Here is a 27,715-nt window from a genome sequence, read left to right as displayed (position 1 = left end):
CTCTAAACAAATTTCACTGTCTAAGGTAAATTCCTTTTGTTTTACTTGTCGTTGTTTTTATCTATAATCATTCGTTGGCAAAAATTATACGACTCCAAATATTTGCAGACGAGAGCTTAAAACCTCTACAGTAGGGCTCTCTGATGGTTTTGTAGCTAGGGAGAGGACAGATGTCTCAAAGAGTGAATTTTAATGCCAAAACATCCTAAATCTCATTGAGCCTTCAGATAAATACAGAATTATTATAATGAAGGGGGGGAGTGGAAATCAGTATGTAAAACCTTTTGATTTCCGGGAATATTTCTGGTCTACGCTGTTATTATGAAAGTAAAGGGTAACATCAAACCTCGAAATGAGCAAAATTTATTCCGTTTAGGAGGCGGTCCCCCCTTCCTCATCCCCAACCTCCCCCTCATAGCCGTAGAAACTTCAGAAGATGCTCATTCGATCGCTAATTGAGAGTTATAGTCCTTTAGTGATAAGCTGAAAAGTGATTGGACACCAACCAGCCCCTGTCCTAAAATTAATTTGATATCTGATCCTTTGGTTCTGCGGCTAGAAGACATGTGATAACAAAAATCACAATGAATCACAGATGAAAATGGTAGGCAACGGAATCTGCGGTTAGAAGACAAATGACAGTGATAATCAGATCGAACCGTAAACGAAATCTGAGGTTAGAAGAGAAGCAACAGTGAGAATCACAACGAATTCTAGGATCCTATAAAATAACAAATTACAAATTCTATAAAATGGGGGATGTTGTGCAGGATCAACAGAAAGGGGGAATTCAATTCACGCCAAAATTTTTTGTTGAACTCAAATTGTTGATTTGACACCTCTTGACTTAAAACGAAAGAATAATGCGATAATTAGGCTAATGCGTAATTTAGTAATCACTCATATACAAGCCTGTAGCTTGCCAAGTGCAAGGGCCCGAGAGAAGCTGAGCTCCTGGCACTAAGTAAGCAATAATTGAGTATGTATATATACATATATATTTTTTCGAAAACGACCTCACAATATTTTGGCCTGAAAAAAACGGTCTAGACAGGGTAAGACTTTTGGAAAATTAGTTTAGAGCTTTAACGTAGGAAAAGACATTTTTCGTATGAACGACGTCAAAAGAGTAATTGGGTTGAAGCTGTGCTCCAATAAGGTCAGGAAGGGCTCACTCATGATATACTGTGAAATTCCCATTAGGCCTGTACCTAAATTTTATACATCAGGATGACAGAAGAAATGCCACAAGAAACATCAACAGCTATGTTTTTCTTTCTGAAGTGACTCTATCGAACCTATTTTACGATAAGATCAAGAGAGGACTCATTCAGGACATCGTGCGAAATTCCCATTAAAAACAAACTTGCTTAAATCACAATAACCTAGGAGAAAGCACAAAATAATTTGTTTTTTAGTCGATCGCTCTCAATTAAACTTATAGAGCTTCAATCAGCTAAAAAAATATATAAAAAAATGGCATCTTTGTAATCAGTTTTCAATTAATATATTGAATTTGTGAAGGAAAGAAGATTACGTGGAAAACTAGGACGCTGTCAAAACATTAATTGCTAAATCAGAATAACTTAAGAGAAAATAAAACACAATGAAATTTGCGTTTAGAAGGCTTGTGAAAGCAATAATCGTAACGAATCGCAAACGAAAATGGTGCGAAGCGAAATCTGTGGTTAGAAGACATGCCGTAGAGAACACAATAATTGTATATCTACTCTTTTAGTGAGCCATTGTGCATGCATTTTTTTTCTCGGAAACTGCTTTATTTTTTTTTTTTTAATTGGCACAATGAGATTTTCTGATAGTTACCCTACTTAGTTACTTGAGACGAAACATAGGCTATTCAGCCCAACTCTTCACCAAGAAGCTGTCGGGCCAGGCTATGCAAAAGTAGGCCGGAGTATGGATTAAAATTCGACGATGAAGTGGATGAAGATGGCGATAGTGTCTTGTCCAACACCGCATCCCTGGGTGGAAAGCAGGTTTTTTTTTTTTTTTTTTTTTTTTTTTTTTTTTTTTTTTTTCAAGGTGGAAAGCTGCCTTTCCTTCATTTCTGAAATGGTTTATGACAACTATTGCAAAATTCTTCCCGTTTTTGACAATGAGTGAAATTCCATGGTAATTCGCGGAATCGCTTTTATTTCCCTTTTTAACAGTAGGAATTATAGTGGCGTTGAGATAGTCCTGGGGGACATCATCCGCATTCTAGATTTCATTCTAGATCATCCGCCTGCGGATTTGTGGTTTTTCCAGGATTTTATGGTATGTCTTACTTCTTCTGTTGACAACGGTGATACTTCACATCGGTACTGCTCCTCTGGTGGCAGTGGCATTGGATAAGGGATTTGGCTCGACTCTTGTGCTGTATTCTGTTCTGTTCTTTTTATCAGATCTTTGAAATGGTCATTCCCCTGATCGAATCTTTCTTGATGGTTCTGTCTTTTGTTTTCACGTTTTCTTTCCGGCACTACTGTTTTTGGGTCTCAGTTGGACAGAACCTTTGGCCAAGCTTGACCAGTAGGTATTTTCGTTGCTACTACCCAACTTGTGGGCTTTCTTGCGTAGCTCTCTGAATGCTTCCCCGTTGGGGGCTTTTTTCTTGTCCTCTAAAGCAGTAAGTGGTTCTGTGGTGCACCATTTCATTATACCTCGTCTTCTCTTCCCTTGGAATTGCTCAGCAACCTCTTGTGTGATTTTTTTATTGTCACCAAGATTTCTCTATGGTTTCTTTTGCTGTTGTATCAGATTCATGTTCTATTTGTCCCATGACCTGAAAGTATTTCTTCAATTGAAGATCCAACTCAGCTCGTACTTCTAGAACGTTTATCTTTTCCTTGTCAAATCTTGGGGGTGGTCTGGGTTTCTTCTTTTTCAGAGAGCTTTAGTTTTATTGTTGTTACTATAAAGAAATGATCCGAGCCATTTTTTATCCAGGGTCCTCTCCTCTGAACACTACAGTTGATTACGGACGACCTCCATCTCTCGGTTTCCTCGTGAAAGCGTGGGCGTTCTTGTGCTGAAAGAACGCATTTGATGCTGACAGATAGTCTTGCATACCCAGAAGCAGCCATGTACCGTTAGAGTAGCTTTCTCCTCGGCGCTGCGGTGCAATACTAGAATGCTCAATGGGATCGAGCCGAGACCTATTCCCTCATTAAAACCTCGAGCAATGAACAATTAGTCTAGATTTGGGCAATTTTATATCGTCTGCTGGAATAGATACTAGAATTCATCTTTTTGGGTGTCAGGTGAGTCACGGTTTGGTGCGTAGGAAGTGATGACTATTACGTTAAAGGAGTGACTCAACATCCTGATCCGGGCGGGTTGATTTCATGTTCAGCTCCCATTCCATTACTGCTGATTGTGCATTCTTAATTTGGAGGAATCCGACGCCATGTAAACCGAATCCATCTCTGGATCCAGAGTTGTAGAGGCAAAATTTCTTGCCACTGACTGGGTCGTTGATGATCTTATTAATCTGATCATTCAAGGTGTTCTCCGTTTAAGAATAAATTTATGTGGCCGTATGCAGGATAGAGAATTCTAAGTAAGTGGCAAATCTTTGGCTTGGATTCACCCAACCCCTACCTCTGGCTAGGGTCCAGATCAATTTTGTGCAGTTCTGATTTTTTTTTTATACGAATTGTACAAAAAAAACACAAAAAAACTTTATTATAGTAATAAGAAGCTGATCAAATTTCCAGCCCGTTGTCACCCCTGATCCTACCAAAATTCACAACCTCAGCAAAAAAAAAAAAAAAACGACGGCTTGGATTGAATTTGGTAAGATGCTACGACTATTTAATGAGACGAAACAATGAGTTATAACAGTAGATACCTAATCTACTTACTATGGGGTACAGTAAACATAGAATAAACGCTAATTTTCGTATTTTGATAATCGTCTGATTTAATATCCTAAAATTAATCTTTTCAGGTATGGATTTTACGGTCTTGTATTTGAGCCAGATTTATATGCTCTGCCATTAGTCCGGCCAGTTTATTCACTACAAGGATCACCGCCATCTCAGTATTCGTATGAAAACATATCCCATACATATCCCCCCATGAACCCCAAAATAGTTTCCAAAGCTGTTGCTGTTCAAGCCCCGGCTGATCAAGCTCAGAGTGTGAAAAGGATATTGGCAGACATAGACCCAGAGAAGGAGGCAAGATCTCTTGTCCAGTGTGAGAGCCAACTTAATGGTCTTATGGAAGTTGAGCCGTTGGGTTTTAGTTTTTTCTCTGCCTCTGAAGGAACTACACTAGAGAAAAACACATCTAATCGAGGCATGCGCACAACAACCCACAATGAGGTAAGAATATTTCATCTTTAGTTTGTTTTTTTTTGTCTAGAAAAACTATGTCTTACTCCGATTATAACTGATCCCAATTGAATGCTTGCAATCACCAATAACACTTATTCCTCATCTTATACAGTAAGTAGAAGTAATTTAAGAAAATGAAATGTGCTACCCAGAACAAATTTTCAAAAGGTTCTCGGGGGAAAGAGAGTGATCAATTTTTTTTTTAATTTTTTTTTTTTAGATGTCAGTACCACCTGTAAGTAACTTTCCGTCAGTCTTAACCCTACTTGACAATTTTTATAAGAGGGTTTAATTTACTATAAGAATGTAACTTTCCCTAACAGTGTATTTGGGCTATATTACGTTATAACAGGGTATTAAAACAAACCATTATTAGAATTTTACGTTTTGAAGGCAGTCACGAATAGCTCCAAATATCCAGGAACTATATTTAAAAGACCAATTTTGTTTTAATTACCGTAGTAAATTTTGCAGTAAAACTATGCGAATAGGAATCTAAAGTCAGTCACTTATAGTTCCCTTTCATTGTGATGAAATCGCTATAAACAGTATTGACTTTTCCTAGAACGGGGGATAGTCATCAATAGGCCATGCCCCCCCTTCTAGGATATAGGAATCAACTTTGCCGCACAACTTTTATTAAAATGGCAATGATTAGGTTGACAGCAAAATCAAGAGAGTGCACCTGCTTAAGGGGATATTCCCCTCCCCCCTTCCCAAGATTGATTCGAAATTTATTCCCCCAGAAACAAATTTAGATTCATATATGCAAGTTTGACACTTAATTTGAGGTCTGAAGTCATTCATAACAGGACAACTTCAATGTTTTCCAGTTTGATTCAGTTAAATAGTTGTTCAGTTTGCTCATATTTAGCTCACTCTGAAGTTCATACTCTAGAATATGCTACAACTAAAGGTGGCCGAAAGGTTTCATTTTTTAAAATTTTGCTTCAAGATACATGGTTGAAAATAAATTGAGTCTTATTTTTGCGCCTCTCTTTGTTTCTTCTTCAGTCATACCTCTTTTTCTAATTAATAAAATCACCATGAACCTCTTCAGATATACATGACTTCTGATAGAGCGTTGTCAATATGGCTGGTATGGCTCTTTGGACACAGCAAGGCGATCGTTGTTTTGGAATAAAGCAAATACTGTGTTTTGTTATCGGAATTGTCGGTTCTCTTATTATGTGTGCTTTTTTTGAGTAGGGAATTGAGGTAGCGGAATAAGCGGCTATAATTCTTTCGATTGAATAACATAATTTGGTTTACTTAAAAGTTAAAGCTCCTTGTGCATGTTCTTTTGCCTTTGTCCTGCCCCACAAATATTCTCAAATGCTTCACCCCTCTTATAAGCTGATGCTGTTTGACCAACTTTCGCATAGTTATTCGATATCTCTAGGATCAGGAGTTCTGTTATTAGAAATATGTGTGTTTTGATATATTTACTCCAAAATGTCCAATATTTTTTTTGTATTTTTTTAGCAATAGATTTTACGGTTGACCCTAAGAAGAAGAGGCGTCTCTGATTTTCGCAATCAAGTTGCCCTCGTGCAAAAATGGGTTTAAGTAATTTATTGATGCTACTATTCTTCTTAGATTTTGACCCACTCCACAAATTCGGAAATATTGACATTTTTTTTTTGCAGTGGGAATATGGCCTTTGGAATTGGAGCCATTTGGTTTCCCGGTCGGACTTCCAGCAATGCATATTATCAATAGAGAGAATGCATAGTGGTGCTCGCCGCTATGTAACTGTGGATTTTGGCAAGCTTGTGCTTCTAACTGACATTTATGTGCCTGCTTGTCCACATTTAATGAGCATTACCATAGAGACGTGGTGTCAGAGGGAGGAGACGGATCCTGTTCGAGTGGCTCTCAGTTCAGACATCGGCTCAAAATCTCTTTTATTGACTGACATCCAGCCGGCAATATTGTGTCGGTTTTTAAAGGTATGATTAAAGAATATTAGTGACTGAAATGAGGGGAAATACTTTCGCAGTAATGTATGTCAGGCTATGTAACATATGTTAAGCTAGGTTTTTAGCTAAGGTAGGTGTTCTTTTTCTGTGTGTCAAGCATATTATACAACGCTATACCATCGTATGTTATACAATAGTATAGTATAGGATACGTGAGTTCTGTAGGAAGCAAATTACTTTGTATGGTGATACTTTTTAGGTTTAGAGATGCTGTAATTAAAGCTTTAGTAGAAGAACAGTGTGGTTTAAGGAAGGGGAGAGTATGTGTTGACCAAAATTTTCACTCTTAGATTGATAATTGAGAAGTGCCTGGGTCATCAAACCCCTTTAGTCCTCAGTTTTGTAGATTATGACCAACCGTTTGATGCAGCCGATCGAAGAGATTTAGCAAAGGATCCTTATATGGTATGCCAGATAAATAAATTAAAAGGAATTAGTCCTATGTACAAGAATTAATTAAAAAAAACTTTTTCACAAAATAAGTTTTTAAAAGGAAAGTAAAGAACTCCATTAACCAAAAAATGAGCAAAAATCAAATCAAATAATCTACTAAGCGTGAAACTACCACAAATCAGCATCGATAAATAAATAAAACCCAAAACGAACAGAAATTACAATAAATAACTGAGTCAAACTCAAAACGAGCAGAAATTAACATAAGTTGGGCGCAAAACCCCTATGCCTTCCCAAGGCCAGAACAAAATTTGCACTTTACTGAAAAAAACTACAGATGAATATGCATTGTCAGTTTAATATACATATAATGATATTTAGTAATCAAAATGTTAAAATTATTTGATTTTTTAAAGTTATAAAAGTAAAAACATATATATTTTTTCCAGTAAAGTACAAAAAACTGTAATCTAACTTTTGCGTTCGTGGAAAAAGAAAATTAAATGACAAAATTACCTTTAGATGTCAACATTCCATACAACAACTGAGCCACAATAAATAACCGAGTCAAACTCAAACGAGCAGAAATTAACATAAGTTGGGCTCAAAACCCCCATACCTTCCCAAGGCCAGAACATAATTTGTACTTTACTGAAAAAAATATAAATGTTTTTACTTTTATAACTTTAATAAATCAAATAATATTAACATTTTGATTACTAAATATCAGTATATGTATATTAAACTGACAATGCACATTCATTTGTATTTTTTTCAGCAAAGTGCAAATTATGTTCTGGCCTTAGAAATGCATAGGGGTTTTGCGCCCAACTTATGTTAATTTCTGCTCGTTTTGAGTTTGACTCTGTTATTCATTGTAATTTCTGTTCGTTTTGGGTTTCATTTATTTATCGATGCTGATTTGTGGTAGTTTCACGCTTGGTAGATTATTTGATTTTATTTTTGCTCTTTTTTGGTTTTATTTAGTTCTTTACTTTTCTTTGAAAAACTTATTTTGTGAAAAAGTTTTTTTTTTAATTAATTTCTGTTCGTTTTATATTGACATTATTTGAAAAAAACTACGTTTTCTAAAGAGTTAAAGAGGCTGAGTCACAAGTTCTAACCTTAAAACGTACAGGGATTAGGAGGTGCAGTTGGGGGGCTACCTCCCCCCCCCAAACCCCCGCTTCCGTATATGAAAGGGGCTGTGCCTTCCTCAACGCCTCGCTCTTTACGCTAAAGTTTGACTTTCTCACAACTCTTTTTTTTAAACAATAAAAACTTTAGCGTAAAGAGCGAGGCGTTGAGGAGGCCACAGCCCCTTTCATATACGGAAGCGGGGGTTCGGGGGGCGGCAGCCCCCCAACTGCACCTCCTAATCCCTGTACGTTTTAAGGTTCGAACTTGTGACTCAGCCTTTTTAACTCTTTAGAAAACGTAGTTTTTTTCAAATAATTTCTGCACGTTTTTGTACAGTTTATTACTTATTTAACTCTTTAGAAAACGTAGTTTTTTTCAAATAATGTTATCAAAGCAGTGGAGACTTACCTGTAATCTGAAGGCCGACTGTGATATTCTTCTGGAGACGCCTGTTGAGCCGAAGGATTTAATAGATTGGATTTAAAAAACTGAGTGTTTTTTTAACTTTAAATTCAATATAAACTCAACGCCTCGCTCTTTACGCTAAAGTTTTTATTGTTTAAAAAAAAAGAGTTGTGAGAAAGTCAAACTTTAGCGTAAAGAGCGAGGCGTTGAGGAGGGCGCAGCCCCTTTCATATACGGAAGCGGGGGTTTTGGGGGCGGCAGCCCCCCAACTGCACCTCCTAATCCCTGTACGTTTTAAGGTTCGAACTTGTGGCTCAGCCTCTTTAACAGCCCCCCAACTGTGCCTCCTAATCCCTGTACGTTTTAAGGTTCGACCTTGTAACTCAGCCTCTTTAACTCTTTAGAAAACGTAGTTTTTTTCAAATAATTTAAAAAAGAATCTGAGTTTCTTTTTTAAACTTTAAATTCAGTATATAAAAAATTTCCTCTGACAGGGAATCGAACCCGGGTCTTCCACCTGACTGTCAGGAGTATCAACCACTTTACCAAAGAGACGCAATTGTTCTTGTATTTTTAGTCTGTGGAATCTATTTTTGACGCAAGCAAACCCCAACAAAGCTTGATATTTGGTTTTTGTAAAACAGGGAACGAGTGATCGGATTGAGCTAAAATTTCGAAGATAAGCTCCCAAGCCCCACGAAAACTTATTTTCTAAATTTCAGCCCGATCGGACAACCTTAAAGGGAGGCTATGGTGGGAAAATTTAACATGGGCTCTTATAGGAAAACGAGGTTTTTCGTAAATGTAAATTCGGGGGATAATTTTTTGGTCTGAAAATATCAAAAGGCCCTAACAGGTCGAATTCGGGTTCAAATGACTCCTCATTCGCACAGATCCGTTGCCAACTCTGGCCTGTAGGAATGGCTGATAAAAAAAAAGAGAGAAATGAACATTAAGTGGCTATATCTGGTTTTTGGAAAACAGGGAAGGAGTGATCGGATTGAGGAAATTTCGAGGATAAGCTCCCGGGCCCTAGGAAAGCTTAACCTCTAAATTTCAGCCCAATCGGACAACTTTAAAGGTGGGCTGTGGTGGGAAGGTTGAAGCTTCTGGCCCAGTTTACCCCATGAAGATAAAGTCGGAGGAGGATGAAATTTTTCACGTTTCTTAGTTGGAGCTTGGGCTACAAAATGCGATCACCGCCGTCTCTCTGCGACCTCTAGGACCGGAAATCGCCTAACATTGTGGTGGGTCGCCTCTTTAAAGAGGCACAAGTGTGCCTCCTTGATAGTCTTTTCAGGGAAAAAGAAAATAATACTTCAAATCTTTTCGTTTTTTTAAGACTTTACGGTTTGGCCTGCTATTTGTATGCTGGAGAAAAATTTTCAGCAATTTTTAACAACATACACCCTTTTGAAAATCTGGACACAAATAGTAGTGTTTAATTTAGTTTCATACCTCTCTAGTTGCCCTGAAAGGGAAAACTTGATATCATTCGCAAAAAAATCTGTTTACTTTCTTTGATAGCTTGGATACACTTACGCTATTTTGATTTGGTTAAATTTTAAGAGCAGAAGTAGCCCTGAAAGTATGAACATAATACCCTCAGTGGTTCTTGGGATAGTGCTGAGATGCCTTATTGGGAATTAGCATTATCACAGTGCATTTTGATTTAATCTTAAGGCAACATTTAGTTTTTAAGCATAAAGGCAAATTTGAGGGTGGGCGTGGGAGGGGGATTAGTTTCCCTCCAATCCTTTTCGACTATTAAAAAGGGCATCAGCCCTTTTTATTTTCATTTGAATGAACCCTTTTCGAAGTTCCTACTACAACTCCTTCGATACGAAGTGCCGAAATCTAATGGGGGAGGGGGGGGGGTTGGTTTGATCAAATGGGGGGGATTTTATCTTGCGTTTCAAATGGGGTCTTATACTTCTTTATAGTGAGGTTATGTAAATTTTATACCATAGTTTGAGGGGGAACTTCGTGTGGTGGGGGATTAAAACAGCGGGTCTATCGGGGAGCGTATTTCAATGGCATACTGAGTCAAAATCAGATTACTAGGATTCAGGTTCCCTAGAGAGCGGATGGAGACACAAGGACTAATTATCTTGAGAAATACTAACATGAAGAGATAAAATTAAGAAAGTAATGTATTTATTTTTACTCACATTAGCGATACAAAGCTGATTCAGGAATATCAAATTTATCTGCACTCAATTCACTGTCATGGGCACTTTGATAAAATTTTACACAGAGACGTAGGTAATGCAACATAGATCCATTAATATTCTCATAGAAATTGTCCAAAATTATTAATAGTTAGATCTTAATTTCACTTACATTAGACTGCTCTCAACTGCACTAGACTGCTCTAGACTGCCTATCGACGGGCGCAAAATTGCTCAGTTCTAACTTATTATACTATCCAATTTCGCCAGAGGTTACATTCAGGCGTTGCTAAAAAGTATGTTACATTGGTCCTATTGGTCCAATAGTATGTCATATATTCCTATTGGATAGGGAATACACCAATCGGCTACTTCAACTTTCATACGATTTATAGCTCTGAGATTTGTATTTTGGAATTTTTCTTGACAATCAAAATATTACTTTTGTAATTTTATTGCTAACGACATGTCACTTGTTTTCTAGTTGGCTTATAGTTTATCACTGTTAAACTTTTTAAGGGACAATAAACTTAGTTACATTTAAATACGTAATTCTGAACTTAGTTTCAGGACAATGCAACTAGATTACATGAAAATACTTTGTATCTCTAGTGACTATTTTTGTATGATAAATTCAACCTTCTCTTGACAGTTTGGAAATTCAAGCTCTTAAACTACGTTGTTAGTCACCTGTCATGTAACATTTGGTAAAACTGATATTTATTGCATATTTGGTGACACAGAGAGGGATTTATTTATTGCTACTACATTTTCTGTGGGAAAGATTATACAAACTTTGTTCGATTAAGATACATTCGTTTTTCTACTTTTTAAATTGGACGATCGAGCCTTACTCGATCAGTGGGTTACTTTAATTTTTAGGTTCATATTTTGGGTGATTCTATTTTACATGGGTAACTTTAATTTAGAAGATTTGAGGTTTTGAATTTAGATCCCGTTTCATAAACAACAACAACAACAACAAAATAACACATTATACCCACATCGATCTTTACTATAAAAATGTCAAGCCTTCCAATCACTTTCGACTATTAAAAAGGGTACTAGGCCTTTCGATTTCCAATCGAATGAGCCCTTTTTGAGTTTCTACGACAACGCTTTTAATAAACACCTTATATGCCCCCAGGGCATAAATAACAACCCTTACCCTAAGTGCTGTGAGGGCAGTTATCATCCTCTAAGACCTAATTTGCAGAACTTTCAACTATGTTAAACAAAATGGTTATCTCAAAATTTTTATTGGATGTGTCTGGGAAAATGGTGGGCGTTAGTCGCTCTCCAATCACTTTCAACTATTAAAAAAGGCACTAACCCTTTTAATTTCCAAGCAAATGAGCGCTTTTGAAGTTTCTACGACAACACTTTCAATAAAAACCTTATATACCCCCAGGGCATAACTTACAACCCTTGCCCTGAGAGCTGGGGGGTGGTGTCATTCTCAAAGACCTAATTTTCAGAACTTTCTGCAACGTTGAACAAAATGGCTATCTGAAAATTTTGATTGGATGTGTTTCGGGGAACGCTGGGCGTGAGAGGGGGGGTTAGTTACCCTCCAATCACTTTCAATTATTAAAAAGGGGCACTAGGCCTCTTAATTTCCAATTGAATGAGCCCCTTTTGAAGTTTTTACAACAACTCTATCTATAAAAACCTTATATGCCCCCAGAGCATAACTGACAACCTTTGCCCTGGGGGCTCTGGGGGGTTTGTCATCCTTAAATACATAATTTCCAGAACTTTCAATTACGTTGAACAAAATGGCTATCTCTAAACTGTGATTGAATGTGTTTGGAGAAATGGTGGGCGTGAGAGGCGGGTTAATTACTCTCCACTCACTTCGACTATTAAAAAGGGCAATTTCATTTTTCAATCAAATGAGCTCTTTTCGAAGTTTCCACAACAACTTTATATATAAACCTTATATGCCCCCAGGGCATAACTTACAACCCTTGCACTGAGGGCTCTGATGGGGTTATCATCCTAAAAGACCTAATTTCCAGAACTTTCGACTGCGTTGAACAAAATTGATATCTCAAAATTTTCATTGGATTTGTTTGGGGAAATGGTGGGCGTGAGAGGGGGGTTAGTTGCCCTTCAATCACTTTTGACTATTAAAAGGGCACTAGCCCTTTCAATTTTCAATTGAATGAACCCTTTTTGAAGTTTCTACGACAACGCGTTCAATTAAAACCTTATATGCCCCCAGGGCCTTACTTACAACCCTTGCCCTGAGGGCTGTGGGGGAGTGTCCTCCTCAAAAACACAATTTCTATCTGGAAATCAACAAGGCGTGAAAGGGATGTTAGTTGCCTTCCAATCACTTTCGAATATTAAAAACGGTACAAGCCACTCCAATTTCGAATTGAAAGAGCCCTTTTCGAAGTTTCTACGACAACTTCTTCGATACGAAGTGCCCTGCTCTAAATGAAAAAAAATATTAAATAATACATTGTGCCAACATCATTCTTATATGCCCTCAGGGCATAACCTAAAACCCTTGCCCCTAGGGTTGTGGGAGAGTGTCCTCCTCAAAAACATTTTATCTATCTGGAAATCAACTACGCTGAACAAAATGGCTATCTCAAACTTTTGATTGAATGTTGTTGGGTTACTGATAGGCGGGGGGGGGGGGCGAGTTACCCTCCAATCACTTTCGACTATTCAAAAGGGCACTATCCCTTTTAATTTCCAATCGAATGAGCCTTTTTTGAAGTTTCCAAGAAAACGCGTTTTATAAAAACCTAATATGCCCCCTGGGCATAACTCACAACCCTTGGCATTACGGTTGTAAGGGAGAGTTCTCTTTAGAAACATACTTTATATGTGGAAATCAACAGCGCTTAACAAAATGGCTATCTAAAAATGGTGATTGGATGTGTTTGGTGACAAGGCAGACAAGAGACGAGGGTTTGTTGCCCACAAATCACTTTCGACTATTAAAAAGGGCACTAGATCTTTGAATTTCTAATTAAATGAGCCCTTTTTCAAGTTTCTACGGCAAAGATTTCAAAAAAAATTTTTATTCCCCCTCGGCTTAACTTATAAACCTTGCCCTGACGACTGTGGGGGAAGTGTCATGTTCAAAGGTATAATTTCCTGAAGTTTGAACTGTATTGAATAAAAAGGCTATCTAAAAATTTTGATTGGATGTGTTTGGGGAAATGGTGGGCGTCGAAAGGGTGTTAGTTGCCTTCCAATCAGTTTTCGACTATTAAAAAGCGCACTAGCCGTTTCAATTTCCAATCGAATGAGCCCTTTTAGAAGTTTCTACGACAACACGTTCTATGAAAACCTTATATGCCCCCAGGGCATAACTTACAACCCTTGCCCTGAGGGATTTGAGGGGGTTCTCATCCTCAAAGACCTAATTTACAGAACTTAAAACTACGTTGAATAAAATGGCTAGCCACTCCACACTCCAATTTCCACAAGCCACTCCAATTTTCAATTGAATGAGCCCTTTTCGAAGTTTCTACGATAACTTCTTTGATTCGAAGTGCCCTGCTCTAAAGGAAAAAAATTAATAAATAATATATTGTGCCAACATCATTCTTATATGTCCCCAGGGCATAACTTTAAACCCTTGCACCGAGGATTGTGGGGGTGTCTTCTCAAAAACATATTTTCTATCTGGAAATCAATTACGCCAACAAAATGGCTATATCAAAATTTTGATTGGATCCTTTTGGGGGAATGATGGGCGGGGGGGCCTAGTTGCCCTCCAATCACTTTCTTCTATGAAAAAGAGTACTAGCCCTTTGAATTTCCAATCGAATGAGCCTTTTTTGAAGTTTCTACAACAACGCTATCTATAAAAACCTTATGTGCCCCCAGGGCATAACTTACAAACCTTGCCATGAGGGCTCTGGGGGAGTGTCCTCCTTAAAAATATAATTTCTATCTGGAAATCAACTCCGCTGAACAAAATGACTATCTCAAATTTTGATGGGCTGAGTTTGGGGAAAAGGTGGTCGTGGAAGGGGTGTTAGTTGCCTTCCAATCACTTTCGATTAATAAAAAGGGTACAAGCCACTCCAATTTCGAATTGAATGATGCTCTTTTCGAAGTTTTTACGACAACTTCTTCGATACGAAGTGCCCTGCTCTAAAGGACAAAAATAATAAATAATACATTGTGCCAACATCATTCTTATATGCCCTCAGGGCATAACCTAAAACCCTTGCCCCTAGGGTTGTGGGGGAGTGTCCTCCTCAAAAACATTTTATCTATCTGGAAATCAACTACGCTGAACAAAATGGCTATCTCAAAATTTTGATTGAATGTTGTTGGGTTAATGATAGGCGTGGGGGGGGGGGCTAGTTACCCTCCAATCACTTTCGACTATTAAAAAGGGCACTATCCCTTTTAATTTCCAATCGAATGAGCCTTTTTTGAAGGTTCTACGACAACGCCTTCTATAAAAAACCTTATCATGCCCCCAGGGCATAACTTACAACTCTTGCCCTGAAGGCTGTGGGGGAGTGTCCTCCTCAAAAACATAATTTCTATCTGGAATCAACTACGCTGAACAAAATGGCTATCTCAAAATTTTGATTGGATGTGTTTCGGGAAATGGTGGGCGTGGAAGGGGTGTTACTTGCCTTACAGTCACTTTCGAATATTAAAAAGGGCACAAGCCACTCCAATTTCCAATTGAATGAGCCCTTTTCGAATTTTATACGACAAATTATTCGATACGAAGTGCCCTGCTCTAAAGGTAAAAAAAAAAAAAATGATACATTGTGCCAAAATCGTTCTTATATGCCCTCAGGTCATAACTTAAAACCCTTGCCCGGAGGGTTGTTGGGGAGCCTTCTCCTCAAAAACAAATTTTCTATCTGGAAATCAACTACTCTGAACAAAATGGCTATCTCAAAATTTTTATTGGATGTGGTTGGGGGAATGAAGGGCGTGGGGGGGGGCTAGTTGCCCTCACTTTCGACTATTAAAAAGGGCACTAGCCACTCCAATTTCCAATCGAATGAGCCCTTTTCGAAGTTTCTACGACAATTCCTTCGATACGAAGTGCCCGGGTATGGAGAAAAAAAATATAAAACATTGTGCCCACATCGTTCTTTACTTAGGCAGCGCTGTTGCGCTGCCTATGATAATATTAACGCGATTAAGGTAGGAAGCGATGTTATTAGCTGGCTTCGTATTAAATAGGGATTCAAGAGTTAAGCAGGGTTTCGTTCTATTCCCATTTATGTGTATCGTATTGATGGACTTTGACCTAAAGAGCATAGCAAAGGCTATGGGAGAACACGGAATTAATTGGGGAAGTAAAACTCTTCTATGCTTAGATTATGCTGGTGATTTCAGATTCCTAGTTGAAAATGTATGAATTTTCAGAGGTTTTGAGAGTTCATGGTGCAACAGTATGTTTGAAAGTAATGTTAAGAAGACTAAGTCGCTAAGACTGGGAATAAGTGAGGGTGAAGAGGTGATGCTGGGTAACGGGAAGATTATTCAAGTGGACAGCTTCACTTACCTAGGTAATATTATTCGTAAAGCTGGTGGGTGCAGTGAAAATGTTAAAAATAAAATAGCCAAGACCAGGGCTCCCACGCGTCCTGGAAAACTTGGAAAATCTGGAAAATTAAAGATCAATTTTTCAGTCATGGAAAACACCTGGAAAATAGAAAAATTAAATTGTCGTGGAAACCTTTTAGTTGTTCTGAAAAATAATCTTCCCCCTTTCACGATGACCGTAAACGGGCTAAACACTAAAGGCATGAATGTTTGTTTCTTTTAAAATCTTTCAGCTATAGTAATCTTTTGATATCTTTATTTTGTTTTCTATCATGTTGCTGGCTGTTTACATGGATCAGCTGTTTCTATTACCCTGATAATTAGTTTAAACCTTTTATTTATTTATTTAAGCTTTGTCTGCTTCTGAATAGTCATGTCATGATTCATTGCTCAACCGGTTAAGACCGTATTGCTTGCTATCGCCCACTCTATGAATCACGTAATGCAATGAATGACGATAGATTATTGCTAAATTGTCTGCATGCTGTGATATAATGAAAACTTTGTACAATCTGAAAATACAAACATTTCCCTAAATAAAACTCAACAACGGAAATCATTAGCTATTACTCCTCCAAAGTGATTTAAGGCTCAAATTATTCGTAATATGATATCAAAGGAATAGTGCAGTGGCGAAAAATGACTGATTTAGGACTGGTTGCTTCTTCTTTTGCCAGTAAGTCCATTTTAGCTATTATTAAGTTAAGAAGGGCAAGATAAAAACTAAAAGGAGTCGTCCAGATATTGATTATAGCGAAGATATTGCCACAAGTATCCCAAATACGTCAGGAAATTCGGATACTCGGAAGCCAGTGACAACTCAGGTTTCGTTAATGACCCTATCTGACGAATTTGCGAAGATGATGGACATTATGCGTGAAACTCATAGCTCAGTCCAATCAATTGAACAGCGATTCATTGTAGTAGAAAATAGAATAAAAGCAATTGAATCAGAGCAATTAGCCTTAAGGTCTGAATTCTCCGGGATTAAGTCTTGTACAAATGCCGTAGAAAATGACATTTCTTTGTTGAAAAATGATAACTTTAACCTGCAGTCAGAAGTTAAATATTTTAAAGAAAATACCCTATGTATGTTGGATAGGCTTAAGGCTGTAGAATATCAGCCTAATGAAAACAATGTGGTTGTATGAAATGCAATCTGTGAGGATGAAGCTCAAGCTAAACGTATGTTTACCAAGATATGTACGGATGGACTAAATTTACCAGTGATTCCCCATTTTTCAGTTGTTGCAATAAAAAAGGATAAGAAATATTTTAAGGTTAATGTAAAAAACCGTGGAAATAAGATTGAAATCCTTAAAAATGGGAAGAAGTTTAAAGGAAGAAATATAGCAAACCAGGGAAACATTTATGTGAGTGATGATGCCCCATTTTCTGTGAGAGAGGCAAGAAAAAAACTATATGAAAAAAAATTGTGTCTTAAAACGATGGCCATCATTTTATGGATATCAAACACAGTTCCACCATATCTTCAGTTGGAACGTCCGGGTGGTACGAAAGTGAAGTTTACGTGTGATGAATGGATTGAGGAACTAGCACATAAGGCTCCTCCCTCCACAGCTTCCAGAGGTGCTAAAAAATGAGTGTTTTATTGAATGTGTTTAGTTTACTTATTGGTTAATTATCTTTTCTTTTTCGCTTGGTTTGATCAAATAGATATGGAAAAGTTGATAATGATGAATTTGAAATGTTTGGGTTAATGATAATTTTTATTTTTGTGTAAATAATTTAAAATGTTTGTTAATGTGAAATTATTTTGAGTGGGTGGTAGCGGGCTGATGTCTTTTTTTGAATAGTTTTGCTTTGTGCCATGAAGCTTGCAATAATATGCTTTTTTAAACTGTACGTCCGCTTTGACGGAATATATGTTGTTATTTTTTTTGTATTTATCTAGGTCTAGATATATGTTTAGTTGATAATGATTTTTTTTGCCACCACCAACTTCTACCGTCACCTACATTAAATTTTTTTGATGAAGGTTAGAGATACTATTTTACCTCCTAGGAACAACACTGTCCTGCAGTTTGAATGTCAAGAGGTGGATCTTTCCAGCCACTTTAATGAATGGATAAATAGAAATTTCGATATTAGCCACTGAGATTTTCACAAATGAACCATCAAGGTATATTTTTAAAGAAGGGGCACTACCCTTGTATTGTGATAGGGGCCATTTTGGCCTTAACATTTTTCATTTGAATTCTCAGGGATTGAATTCTGAGCATAATTTGTTATCGGAATTAATAAATACTAATGTCTTTCAGGTGATCGCTTTAACTAAAACGTGGTTAAATGATAATAACTCGCAATTACTACATATCCCTGGTTATAATTTATATGTAAGGAATCGCGAGTATTACCAACATGGAGGCCTAGCAGCTTACATTCAGGCTGATTATAAGGTTTCAATAAGAGAAGATCTTACAATATATAGAGAGAAAGTTTGCGAGTGTTTTGTTTTACATATAGCTAGAGAAAATTTGAATTTGTGTATTGTTGTAGTATATAGACCTCCACAGAGCCTGCTCCAAGACTTTATTGACCTATTTGAAGAACAATTAATGAAACTTCCAATTAACTCTATGCTATGTTTTATTATGGGGGACTTTAATATTGACCTTATAGATCAGTCATCTGCTAGCACTGAATTTATTAATAGAAGTTTATCTAATGGGTTTCATCCTTATATAAATATCCCTACAAGAATTACGGGAACATCAGCTAAGCTTCTGGATAACATCCTTTCTAATGTACCCTTGAGTCTTCCCAGGGTCCTTATCAACGATGTATCTGACCACTTTGGAGTTTCAGCTAGCTTTAGAACTGTCACGAAAGTGGTTAAAGGCAAAAAATCAAGGATTCCAGTGATCAGTAAAAGTGCGATGGTAAAATTTAAAAATGATATAGAAAAGGTGGATTGGTACGATGTTCTAGGCAATTTTCAGGACACTAATTCAAAATTTGTTTTATTTTATGAAAAGTTGCAGAGTTTGATAAGTCAAGTAGTGATATTGAAACCGTTTAATATTAAGCACTCAAGTAAAAAACCTTGGATTAGTCCTGTGATTTTGAAGCAAATAAATGTAAGAGATAAATTGTTTAGAGCTCAAATAATTAACCCGACACAAGAAAGTAAGCAATTATATAAAATTTATCGAAATATGTTGAATACAATTTTAAGAAATGAAAAAACCAAATATTTTGAGAAAAAGTTTAAGAAGGTCGAAGGAAGCCCTGAGAATACCTGGGGACTAATAAAAGAAGTGATTGGATTAAAAATAAATCGTGTACGTGATGAATTAGTTAGTGCAATGGCAAAGACTTTGAATTCTGAAAAGGACATATGCAACGAATTTCAGAGTTATTTTTTAAATATTGGTCTGAATTTAGCTATGTAAGTTGTACTTGAAAGCGGTGATCCGACTTTCGAGTCCTTACTGAGGGACCCCAGTGATGTGTATCTTCACCTTAGACTTCTAAAAGTTGATAAAATTAAAAAAATTATTTATGGGTTTCGTAGTAATTCATCTGGTAGCGACAATACTACTCTAAAAACTTCTAAATGTATTTTTCCTGTTATAGCTGAAGTTTTATGTGGGTTAATTAATGAGTGTTTTCGTCAAGGAAGATTCCCAGACTGTTTCAAAGTTGCCCGTATAACCCCAATTCATAAGGGTGGTATTCAAAATGACCCAGGAAACTATAGACCGATATCTGTTTTACCCATTATTTCCCGTGTTTTAGAGAAGTGTTTTAGTATTAGAATAATGAGTTTTTGGAGGATCATAAGTTACTGGTAGAGACACAATTTGGGTTCCGTAGAAAAAGGACAACGGAACAGGCGATGATTTATTTGACAACTATTATTAATGATGTATTAGATAAAGGTTTCAAAATAGGTGCTATATTTTTAGATCTGATGAAAGCTTTCGACACTGTGGATCATGAACTTCTACTTAAGAAGTGTGAGGTGTATGGTTTGAGGGGTAAATCATTAAATTTTTTAAGAAGTTTTTAAGTAATCGTTATCAGTATGTCCAACTAAATGATTCTTCTTCCGAAAAAAAGCGTATTGAAATAGGTGTTCCGCAAGGATCAGTTCTCGGTCCTATATTATTCTTGATATTTATTAATGATTTACCAAATTGTCTAAATAATTTTTGCTATAGAATAAATGAACTAACGGTAAACCCGACTAATGAAACAGTTTTACTTTTTGCTGATGACACAAGAGCCATTAGCACAGCTAAGACAGCGGAGTTGCTGCAGATTTCCATGAAGGAATCAGTTAATAGAATTATAGCATGACTGAGGGTAAATAAATTAAGGATTAACATGGCTAAGTCTAACTTTATTATTTTCTCGCGATCATCAAACTTTTACCCATGGATCTAGGAATTAGATATGCCCAATGGCGTTATAAAAAAGGCTGCGTCTTTTAAATAACTTGGGATTGTAGTAGATGAAACTCTATCTTTTAAGGAACATGTTACTTTAACAAGCAAAATTCTGGCAAGAAATCTCGGTATAATGAAGAAACTCCAGCATTGTTTTCCCAAGTCTGTCGTTCGCCATCTTTATTTTTCTTTAATACACCCGTATATACTTTATTGTTCAAGTATTTGGCTCTCTACTTTTTCTTCTACCCTAAAACCAATAAGAGTTCTACAAAATCATGCAGTAAGAATTTTAGCCTGTATATCTCCACGTATGTCTGTTCGAGAAATTTACCCAACTTTAAAAATTTTGCCGGTTGAAGGCCTTCGTGAATTCTATGTATTGTGGTTTATTTTTGGACTGCAGAAGGATGTTCAGCCTTGTTGTTTTGGTGATTTATTGTCCATTAGGTCTACTGTTGATTCTCATGATACAAGGGGTAGCGCAGACTTCTGTGTACCTAGAGGTATATCTTCCCGTTCATATTTTTCTTTTCTTTATAGAGGTACGCAGAAATGGAATAGTTTGAATAGTGATATTAAGACTATTGGTGACCCCAATATTTTTAGAAAAATCATTAAGGAACTGCTCTTTGCTGAATATGAGTTTTGACTGATCAATTGATTTATTTATTGTGGGGGTTTTGTTGATATGATGTTACCAGAGGATGTAAAATATATGATATTATTTTGTATTTATTGCTTAGTGTGATGGTATTAGTGGTGTCGGTGGTTAAGTGTTCTTTGTTTTAAGGATTTTGTTTTCTCTACCTCCCCCACGGACAAGCTTTGCTTTTTAGGGGAGGCAGCAATAATTTTTTGTTGATATGTTTTTTTTTCAATAAATCCTTCTTCTTCTTCTTAAAAAAATAAGCATGGGTACTGTTTCTGTTCTGTTTCTGTTCTGTTAATGCAAAAATAGAGATAGCATAGAGAAATAGATAGAGAAAATTGAGATAGACTATCTGTTTTTAATTTACCCGGTCTTTTTTTGTTTCGGTTTTTGTATTAGGTGTTTTGCCGGTTTTTTTTTTTTTTTTTTTTTTTTTTTTTTTTTTTTTTTTCCGAAATCTTGACAGTGAGAGATCGGACTTTAAAACTGATCTCGTAAAGTAAAATAGTGTTATTTGCAGTTTAGTTAGTAGAACTAAAGAAGTGAACAACTTCTACACATTGCATTGCATTGTGTCGCATTACAAGAAGGGGAAAGCAGGTGGGACAACAATTTTTGAACAGCTATAATACAGACCTAATGGTATAGACACAATATCGTGTCTATCTCAAAACATATCCCGATATGATGATAATATCTGCTTGTCACCCAGCCCCAGTCGTAATATCTTGACTTGTTTTGTGGCCGACTAGCAGCGGAAAATGTCTTTTAAATATTTTGAAAAAGTTCTGGAAAATTATTTCAAGAAAAGAGTGGAAACTCTGCTAGGCCCATGGTTTTCTTTTCACAGTTGGAGAAATTTGGGAAGAATAGAAAGAAAAGTCTGCGAACCAAGAATATTGGAAGCTACTGTTATGACTGGTCAACTATGGTTCTGAAGTGTGGATGCTCTGAAAAACGGAGGAGAATTTGCTAGATGTTTTCGAGGGAAATTGGCTTCGGGTTGTTTTGGGTACCCGACTGACTGACCGTATCTCAAACAGTAAGCTCTAAAAAAAATGTGGTTCAATTTGGCTTTCTAGGGCTATAGCGAGAGAAAGATTGAGATGGCTTGGACACGTTCTGCGGATGAAATATGATAGATTGCCAAAGATCGTTCTTGTCGGCCAACCATCTAGAGCCAGACAAAAAGCAGGTCGTTCTTGAGTGGGGTGTCAGAATGTCGTAAGGAAATATTTAAGGGAAATTTGAACTTCTTGGGAGGGTATAAAGAAGGAGGTTTTGAACAGATTGGTATGGGGAAGGAGTGTGCTTAGCTGTATTGGCCTTGGGCGTCTTGGTGCTGCAATAAGCTTTAGTAGCAGTTGTTGTATAGTAAGCTATACTGTAATGCATGGACTAGCCTATGATGGACCAAGTTGTGATTGATAAGAGTAAGTTTCAAGCTAAATAGTAGATCACCTAACGCAAGGAAACTTTTAGTTTAACATATAAATGAAAATTGAAGTAGATCGTAAAGAAAATGATAACAAGCCAAACTAAAAACACATAAGATGCTCACGTTTTTTAGTCAGAGCTCACCAGAGAGATACCAGCATCCTCTTTGAGTTCAGGACTTGGGATCTCAAATAAGTAAGGTTAAATAGGTTAAGGTAGGTAGGTTTACGCATTTTAAGCAATAACTTATGCACAAGCATCTCTGGCAATTTACAGTTATCCAGCCCCCCCCCCTCCCCCCAAAAAAACTTTTGGTAACTATTTAGCAGGCGATCTTTTATGCATGACGACAAAAATATTATAGACAGATTTTAGTTTTTTTTTGTTTTTTTCTTTCAATATAAGGTAATTTTTTTAATTTTCATGATCACTCTCTATTTAGAGACTGACTTAGAATTAGACTTGTTTTTCAACATTACATGATTCATGGCAAGAATTCAATTGATTTAAATTTGGATTTTAATTCAAGGCAAACGTTTCTTAAGATCTAACCTGAATTATTTGGAAAGTAAACAGACTGTTTTGTTTCAAAAGAATTCTGTGAGCACTTTGTATATAAAATATAAAATACTGAAGGAAAATGAAAACAGATATAATTAGGATATTTTGATGATTTTTTTTTTTTTGCCGACTTTAAGGCCAAAGTAAATACAAACAACATTTCGTGCAGGTTTTATGTTTATCCTAATGATTTTGCGTCGTGGAACTTTTTTCTTTATGCTTTTTGCAGACTTAAGTTTCATCTTATCCTTGGTTTGACTGATGATTCGGGGTAATACCCTTGGTTCGGCATGACTAGTGGGATTACGGTACTGAAAACTGGGATTGCACTTTTGATAAAGCGGGATATTTTATCTTCACGGAGTCAATACTCCAGTTTTGTAAATTTTTGCTATTTCTACCTCTTTGGTACCGTAATAGTGAATGCTACGTAAACGAATGCTACATTCGTTTCTTTTTCTTTTTTTTTGTGTATGCGTGTGTGTACCCCCCCCCCTTACTGATACCCAAGCGAATCCCAAACGAACAGAACTTAAAATGAATAGTTATGCCAAATATAAAGATAGCATATACTGATATTTAGATGAAAATAAATAAATTCCAAAACAAGTAGAAGTTATAGTGAACACACTTGTCAAACTTAAAGGATAGAAATTGCTAGAAACAGGAATAGGGCTACTGCCTCCTGTCTAAACCTTCTAAAGACTATTTCATCATTTGGAAATCTCGACAATTAAAGGTTATTTTAACAGCACTATTTAAAAATTTCAACATTTTTTTTTAAAGTGTTTTTGGTTTCCAGTAAAGTAGAATGATGAAATATCCCCTGTAAGGTTTAGAAGGGGGGGGGGGTCCCTACTAAGCATTCTTTATATCGCTTCTATTACCGTCAGTTTTCACATTTTTCTTTAACCTTTTTTGTATGTTCCTCTTCATTTTCTACTTCTTTGTAGATGACTGTTATTGGAAAGTATGGGTTAAATGTCAACTCTGTGAAGATTGCGTTTGGATGGTTTTTGGGGCACAGCGTCGTTCTGCCTGGTGATTTGGTAGCGAAATCAGTCAAAACAGAGGATAAAATCAGCCCCCTAACTATAGAAGAAATGGAAGTAAGTCACTGCTCGTATTTGATGATCAAAGGCAGTATCTGCTACTTTTTTTGTACAAATTAAGTTGCTCTTAGCCTATATCTCAAATTGGAAGGGAATTAAATTTTGAATAAAGTTTGAAGGAGGTATTTTTCTCATTGTGGATAATTGCACTGATTAGCATGAATCAACCCAAAAAGCAACCACTTTGGGCTATAATCCAACTCAAATAGCAAGGTAAAGAAAAGGAATGGGGCTGTTCAATGCTACAGAATCTAATGTCCACTATATTGACACAATTTTAAATCCCAACACTTATAAATTAGTCAACTTTTGCTTTAGTAACAAAAAATGACAAATAATGTTGCGACTATCTTTGCTACAGGACATGCTCAACTAGGTAATATTCGACGAATTTGGTTATTCTGTTGGGTACATAAAATTGACAGAAACAAAGTCTCTCTCGACGAAGTTGATTCCCTTACATAGCTCAAATTTTTAATGTGAATCCCTCCACGTTTTTGATTGCGAAAATTGCTGTTTAGCAGATACTGCTCCTTTAAACGTTGTCAGTATTAGTCGTTTATGGATATATTTCATCTCAGATGTCAGTCGATTGATTAAAGGCTACTTAGCCAACATGTGCAAGTTAAATATTAAAAAGAGCAATTTTACCTACACATTTAGGATGCATACCCACTTTAAAAGAGGATAGGGTTGAATTTTCTCTCTAAACACTGTGTAAGACCAGGTCCACTAACAAATTGAGGGGGGTTGGCCTAACTCATGAAACATGCACTTAACAGTGATATATGGTAAAGCTCATTATTTATGAAATTATGGATGCTCCTCTCAAGAACAGGTAATATACCTTGCTTTGATTTTTGTCAGTCGTATTTGGCTTTGTTTTACTTTAGATTTCATTAGAATATTTTACTTTGTTTTCCCCACCTCGATTTGATTACATCAGGTGACATTGATTAGACTATTCTCGGGGCAACACTACTTGTTTTGGCTGATATACAACACGTTAAATTAGTAATGACTTGTTAGAATTTTAGATCACTAAATAATTTTTGTCTTGCCAGGATATTGTCAAAGTAGCTAATCTTTTTGGCCTGGATAATCATTGACTTTACTCCCAATGAATTAAAACACATGATACAAGTAATTATTTATCGAAGAAAAAGAAGGGAATTAAAATAAAGAACAACCTTTTGATGTACGGTAGTTGAAATTTTTAATTTTGGTAACCTGTATTCCAGTTCCAGGGACATAAAATAGAAGAGAAAACCATTGATTCGAGAAAACCAATGGTGCACCATCAAGAAGGCACACACTTGTTAGTTATTGACAACTGCAATTGTAATTAGGGCCCGACCGATATGGATTTTTTGCGGTTCGATACCGAAATCGATGTATTGGTATCGTACCGATATAATTTGCCGATAAATTCCCCTCCGGAAAAAACCTTATCGGTCGAAACCTCTGCCCATATTCATGCTCACGTGCTTCTCCCTGATCTATTACACACCAATGAACAGCCTCAATAATTCATTGTGGATTCGAAGTAATGCAAAAAAAAAGATTTTTTAAAAAGAGATTTAGAAATTCAATCAAACCAAAGGAAGCTCTTGTCTGGACAGTAAAACTATTTTAGCCGGCTTAGTCACATAAACACAAATACGTGAAAATCTGATTGGAAGAAGTGTAAGATATTTGTTGAAATCGATTATTCCAAACCCAAATTTCAATAGCAAGAATTTCTGTTTTAATCATTCACATAGTAATGTGAAAACTTTACATTCATGTGATATGGTTTTTTACGAACAAACCCATGCTAGGCACACTGGATACAGGGTGCAGCTAGGGTTTTAGGTTTGGAGGAGCGATTTAAAAAATGTATCGACAAAATCGTCTAGTATGCCAACAAATTTGGACACATAAGCTAAATTTCCAAGGTAAATTTGCAAATTTTCCAAGGTTTCGGCACGCAGCACCGACCCCTCTCCACCTCACGACATCCCCTTCCCCTTACCTGCGCCCTTGACAGGATATCATGGTTTTAACCAGTTGAATCTTGGATCTTTTACCCACGCAAGAGAACATTCATTAAACAGAAATGCATGGTTTATTGTATTCTTTTAAGTTGTTTTGGTAGAACTTGTATGTTCTTGAACTCACCCTACAATTCGAACATTACTGCACCAGGTGCGTATTGGCAAGTATTGCCAACAAATAAAACTGGACTTCATTTCACTGAATTCTGCTGCTCTTTCCACCTTGGTCAGGCTTAGCTGGTGGCCCCCCCCCCAAGGACTGGACAAGAAAAAATTACCTGAGGTAATATGGCACTATCTTATGGATATGTTGCGCATAATAAAAAAAAAAAATCGGTCGATATTTTTCCCCGATATCGGATAATGACACTTATCCACATATCGGCCCGATAATATCAGCCGGCAGATATATCAGTCGGGCCCTAATTATAATCTTTACTTAACTAAAACGTTACTTATTATTATCTGCTTACTTCGAAAAAATGGCATATTGAGAATCTAAAACATAATAAATCTAGAGAAAATCGTCCAGTATGCCAACAAATTTAGACACATAAGCTAGTACACATATAATAAATCTAGACTATACTCGGCTTCAATGTATTTTTAACTTGTTAACTCTGGTGGGCAACGTCATTGGTCAATGATCATGGGTCATTACTGTTAGTGGTTTCTAATTCCACTCTTGTCAGCCAGTAAAATGTCAGTCAGTGTCAGTAAGGCAGAGGAGTTTCCTCTCTTTTTGCTTTTAAAAAACAATACTTGCCAAATAAGATGTTCGTAAAAACTTCAGTAGGATATTGATAAGTTAAAACGCTTTATTGATATTCTGTGGCAGCACAGTGGACTCATGCTCTCCTTGGCAATATGGGGCCCATAGATGGATCCCCGCTGCGGCAAGGGTGGGCCACAGGCTCTCTAAACTCTAAATGTCAGTACGACGCCCTATGCGCTAGCAATGACCGTGGAGGAATTTACCCTATTTGTATGCTGTATTTATTAAAGAATCGTTACAGAGCGTAGGAGCTGGTCTGACGCGTTTGAAAGCCTCTAAGAATTAGGAGCCCTATCCGAATATTTTCGCTTTGAAACGTTTTAATGTAACTCCATCTATGTAGGTCACCGTGTAAAATGAAATATATGCAGGTAAATTGTATAGAAATTGGTTGTATTGGAGGAGAGGTAGAAAAGAAGAGGAGGTTCTTCTTTTCTTCTTCATTTGGCATGAACTTTTGCAAGCAAGAATCTTTAGTATGAAGGGTGAAAGGTGAAAATTATATACAAGATTCACCAACGATTAAAATAAAAGTATTTAAAAAAAACATGTTTTTGTCTGAAAAGGTACCGAAAACTTTTTTTTTTCCTGCTTTGTGGAAAACCTGAAACTTTCAAACGATATGTGTTTTGATTTCAGTCTTACAAATGTTGAATTTTCTGTGTGTCAGGAAAAAAAACTTATTTTATATTTTAGTGCATTTATAGATAAAAGTGTTTTCAAGAAGAAGATTCTTCTTC

The 27,715-nt window shown here is 36.6% G+C and overlaps 1 protein-coding gene across 1 annotated transcript in view; it reads left to right on the top strand.

Annotated features, from left to right (window-relative positions):
- The window catches only part of Bruce (BIR repeat containing ubiquitin-conjugating enzyme), a 406,259-nt gene that overhangs the window by 102,445 nt on the left and 276,099 nt on the right, over positions 1-27,715 (top strand). Inside the window, exons 14-16 of the mRNA XM_089091938.1 lie at positions 3,953-4,331; positions 5,993-6,295; positions 24,006-24,161. Of these exons, the coding sequence (XP_088948064.1) occupies positions 3,953-4,331; positions 5,993-6,295; positions 24,006-24,161 (838 nt within the window). The remainder of the gene's footprint in view (positions 1-3,952; positions 4,332-5,992; positions 6,296-24,005; positions 24,162-27,715) is intronic.

Source organism: Artemia sp. Qi Xiang Cuo, chromosome 7 (genome assembly GCF_049724085.1).
Source record: "Artemia sp. Qi Xiang Cuo chromosome 7, ASM4972408v1, whole genome shotgun sequence".
Taxonomy (NCBI): domain Eukaryota; kingdom Metazoa; phylum Arthropoda; class Branchiopoda; order Anostraca; family Artemiidae; genus Artemia; species Artemia sp. Qi Xiang Cuo.
The sequence above is the reverse complement of the archived record's forward strand: the minus strand, read 5'-3'. Positions and strand labels throughout refer to the sequence as shown.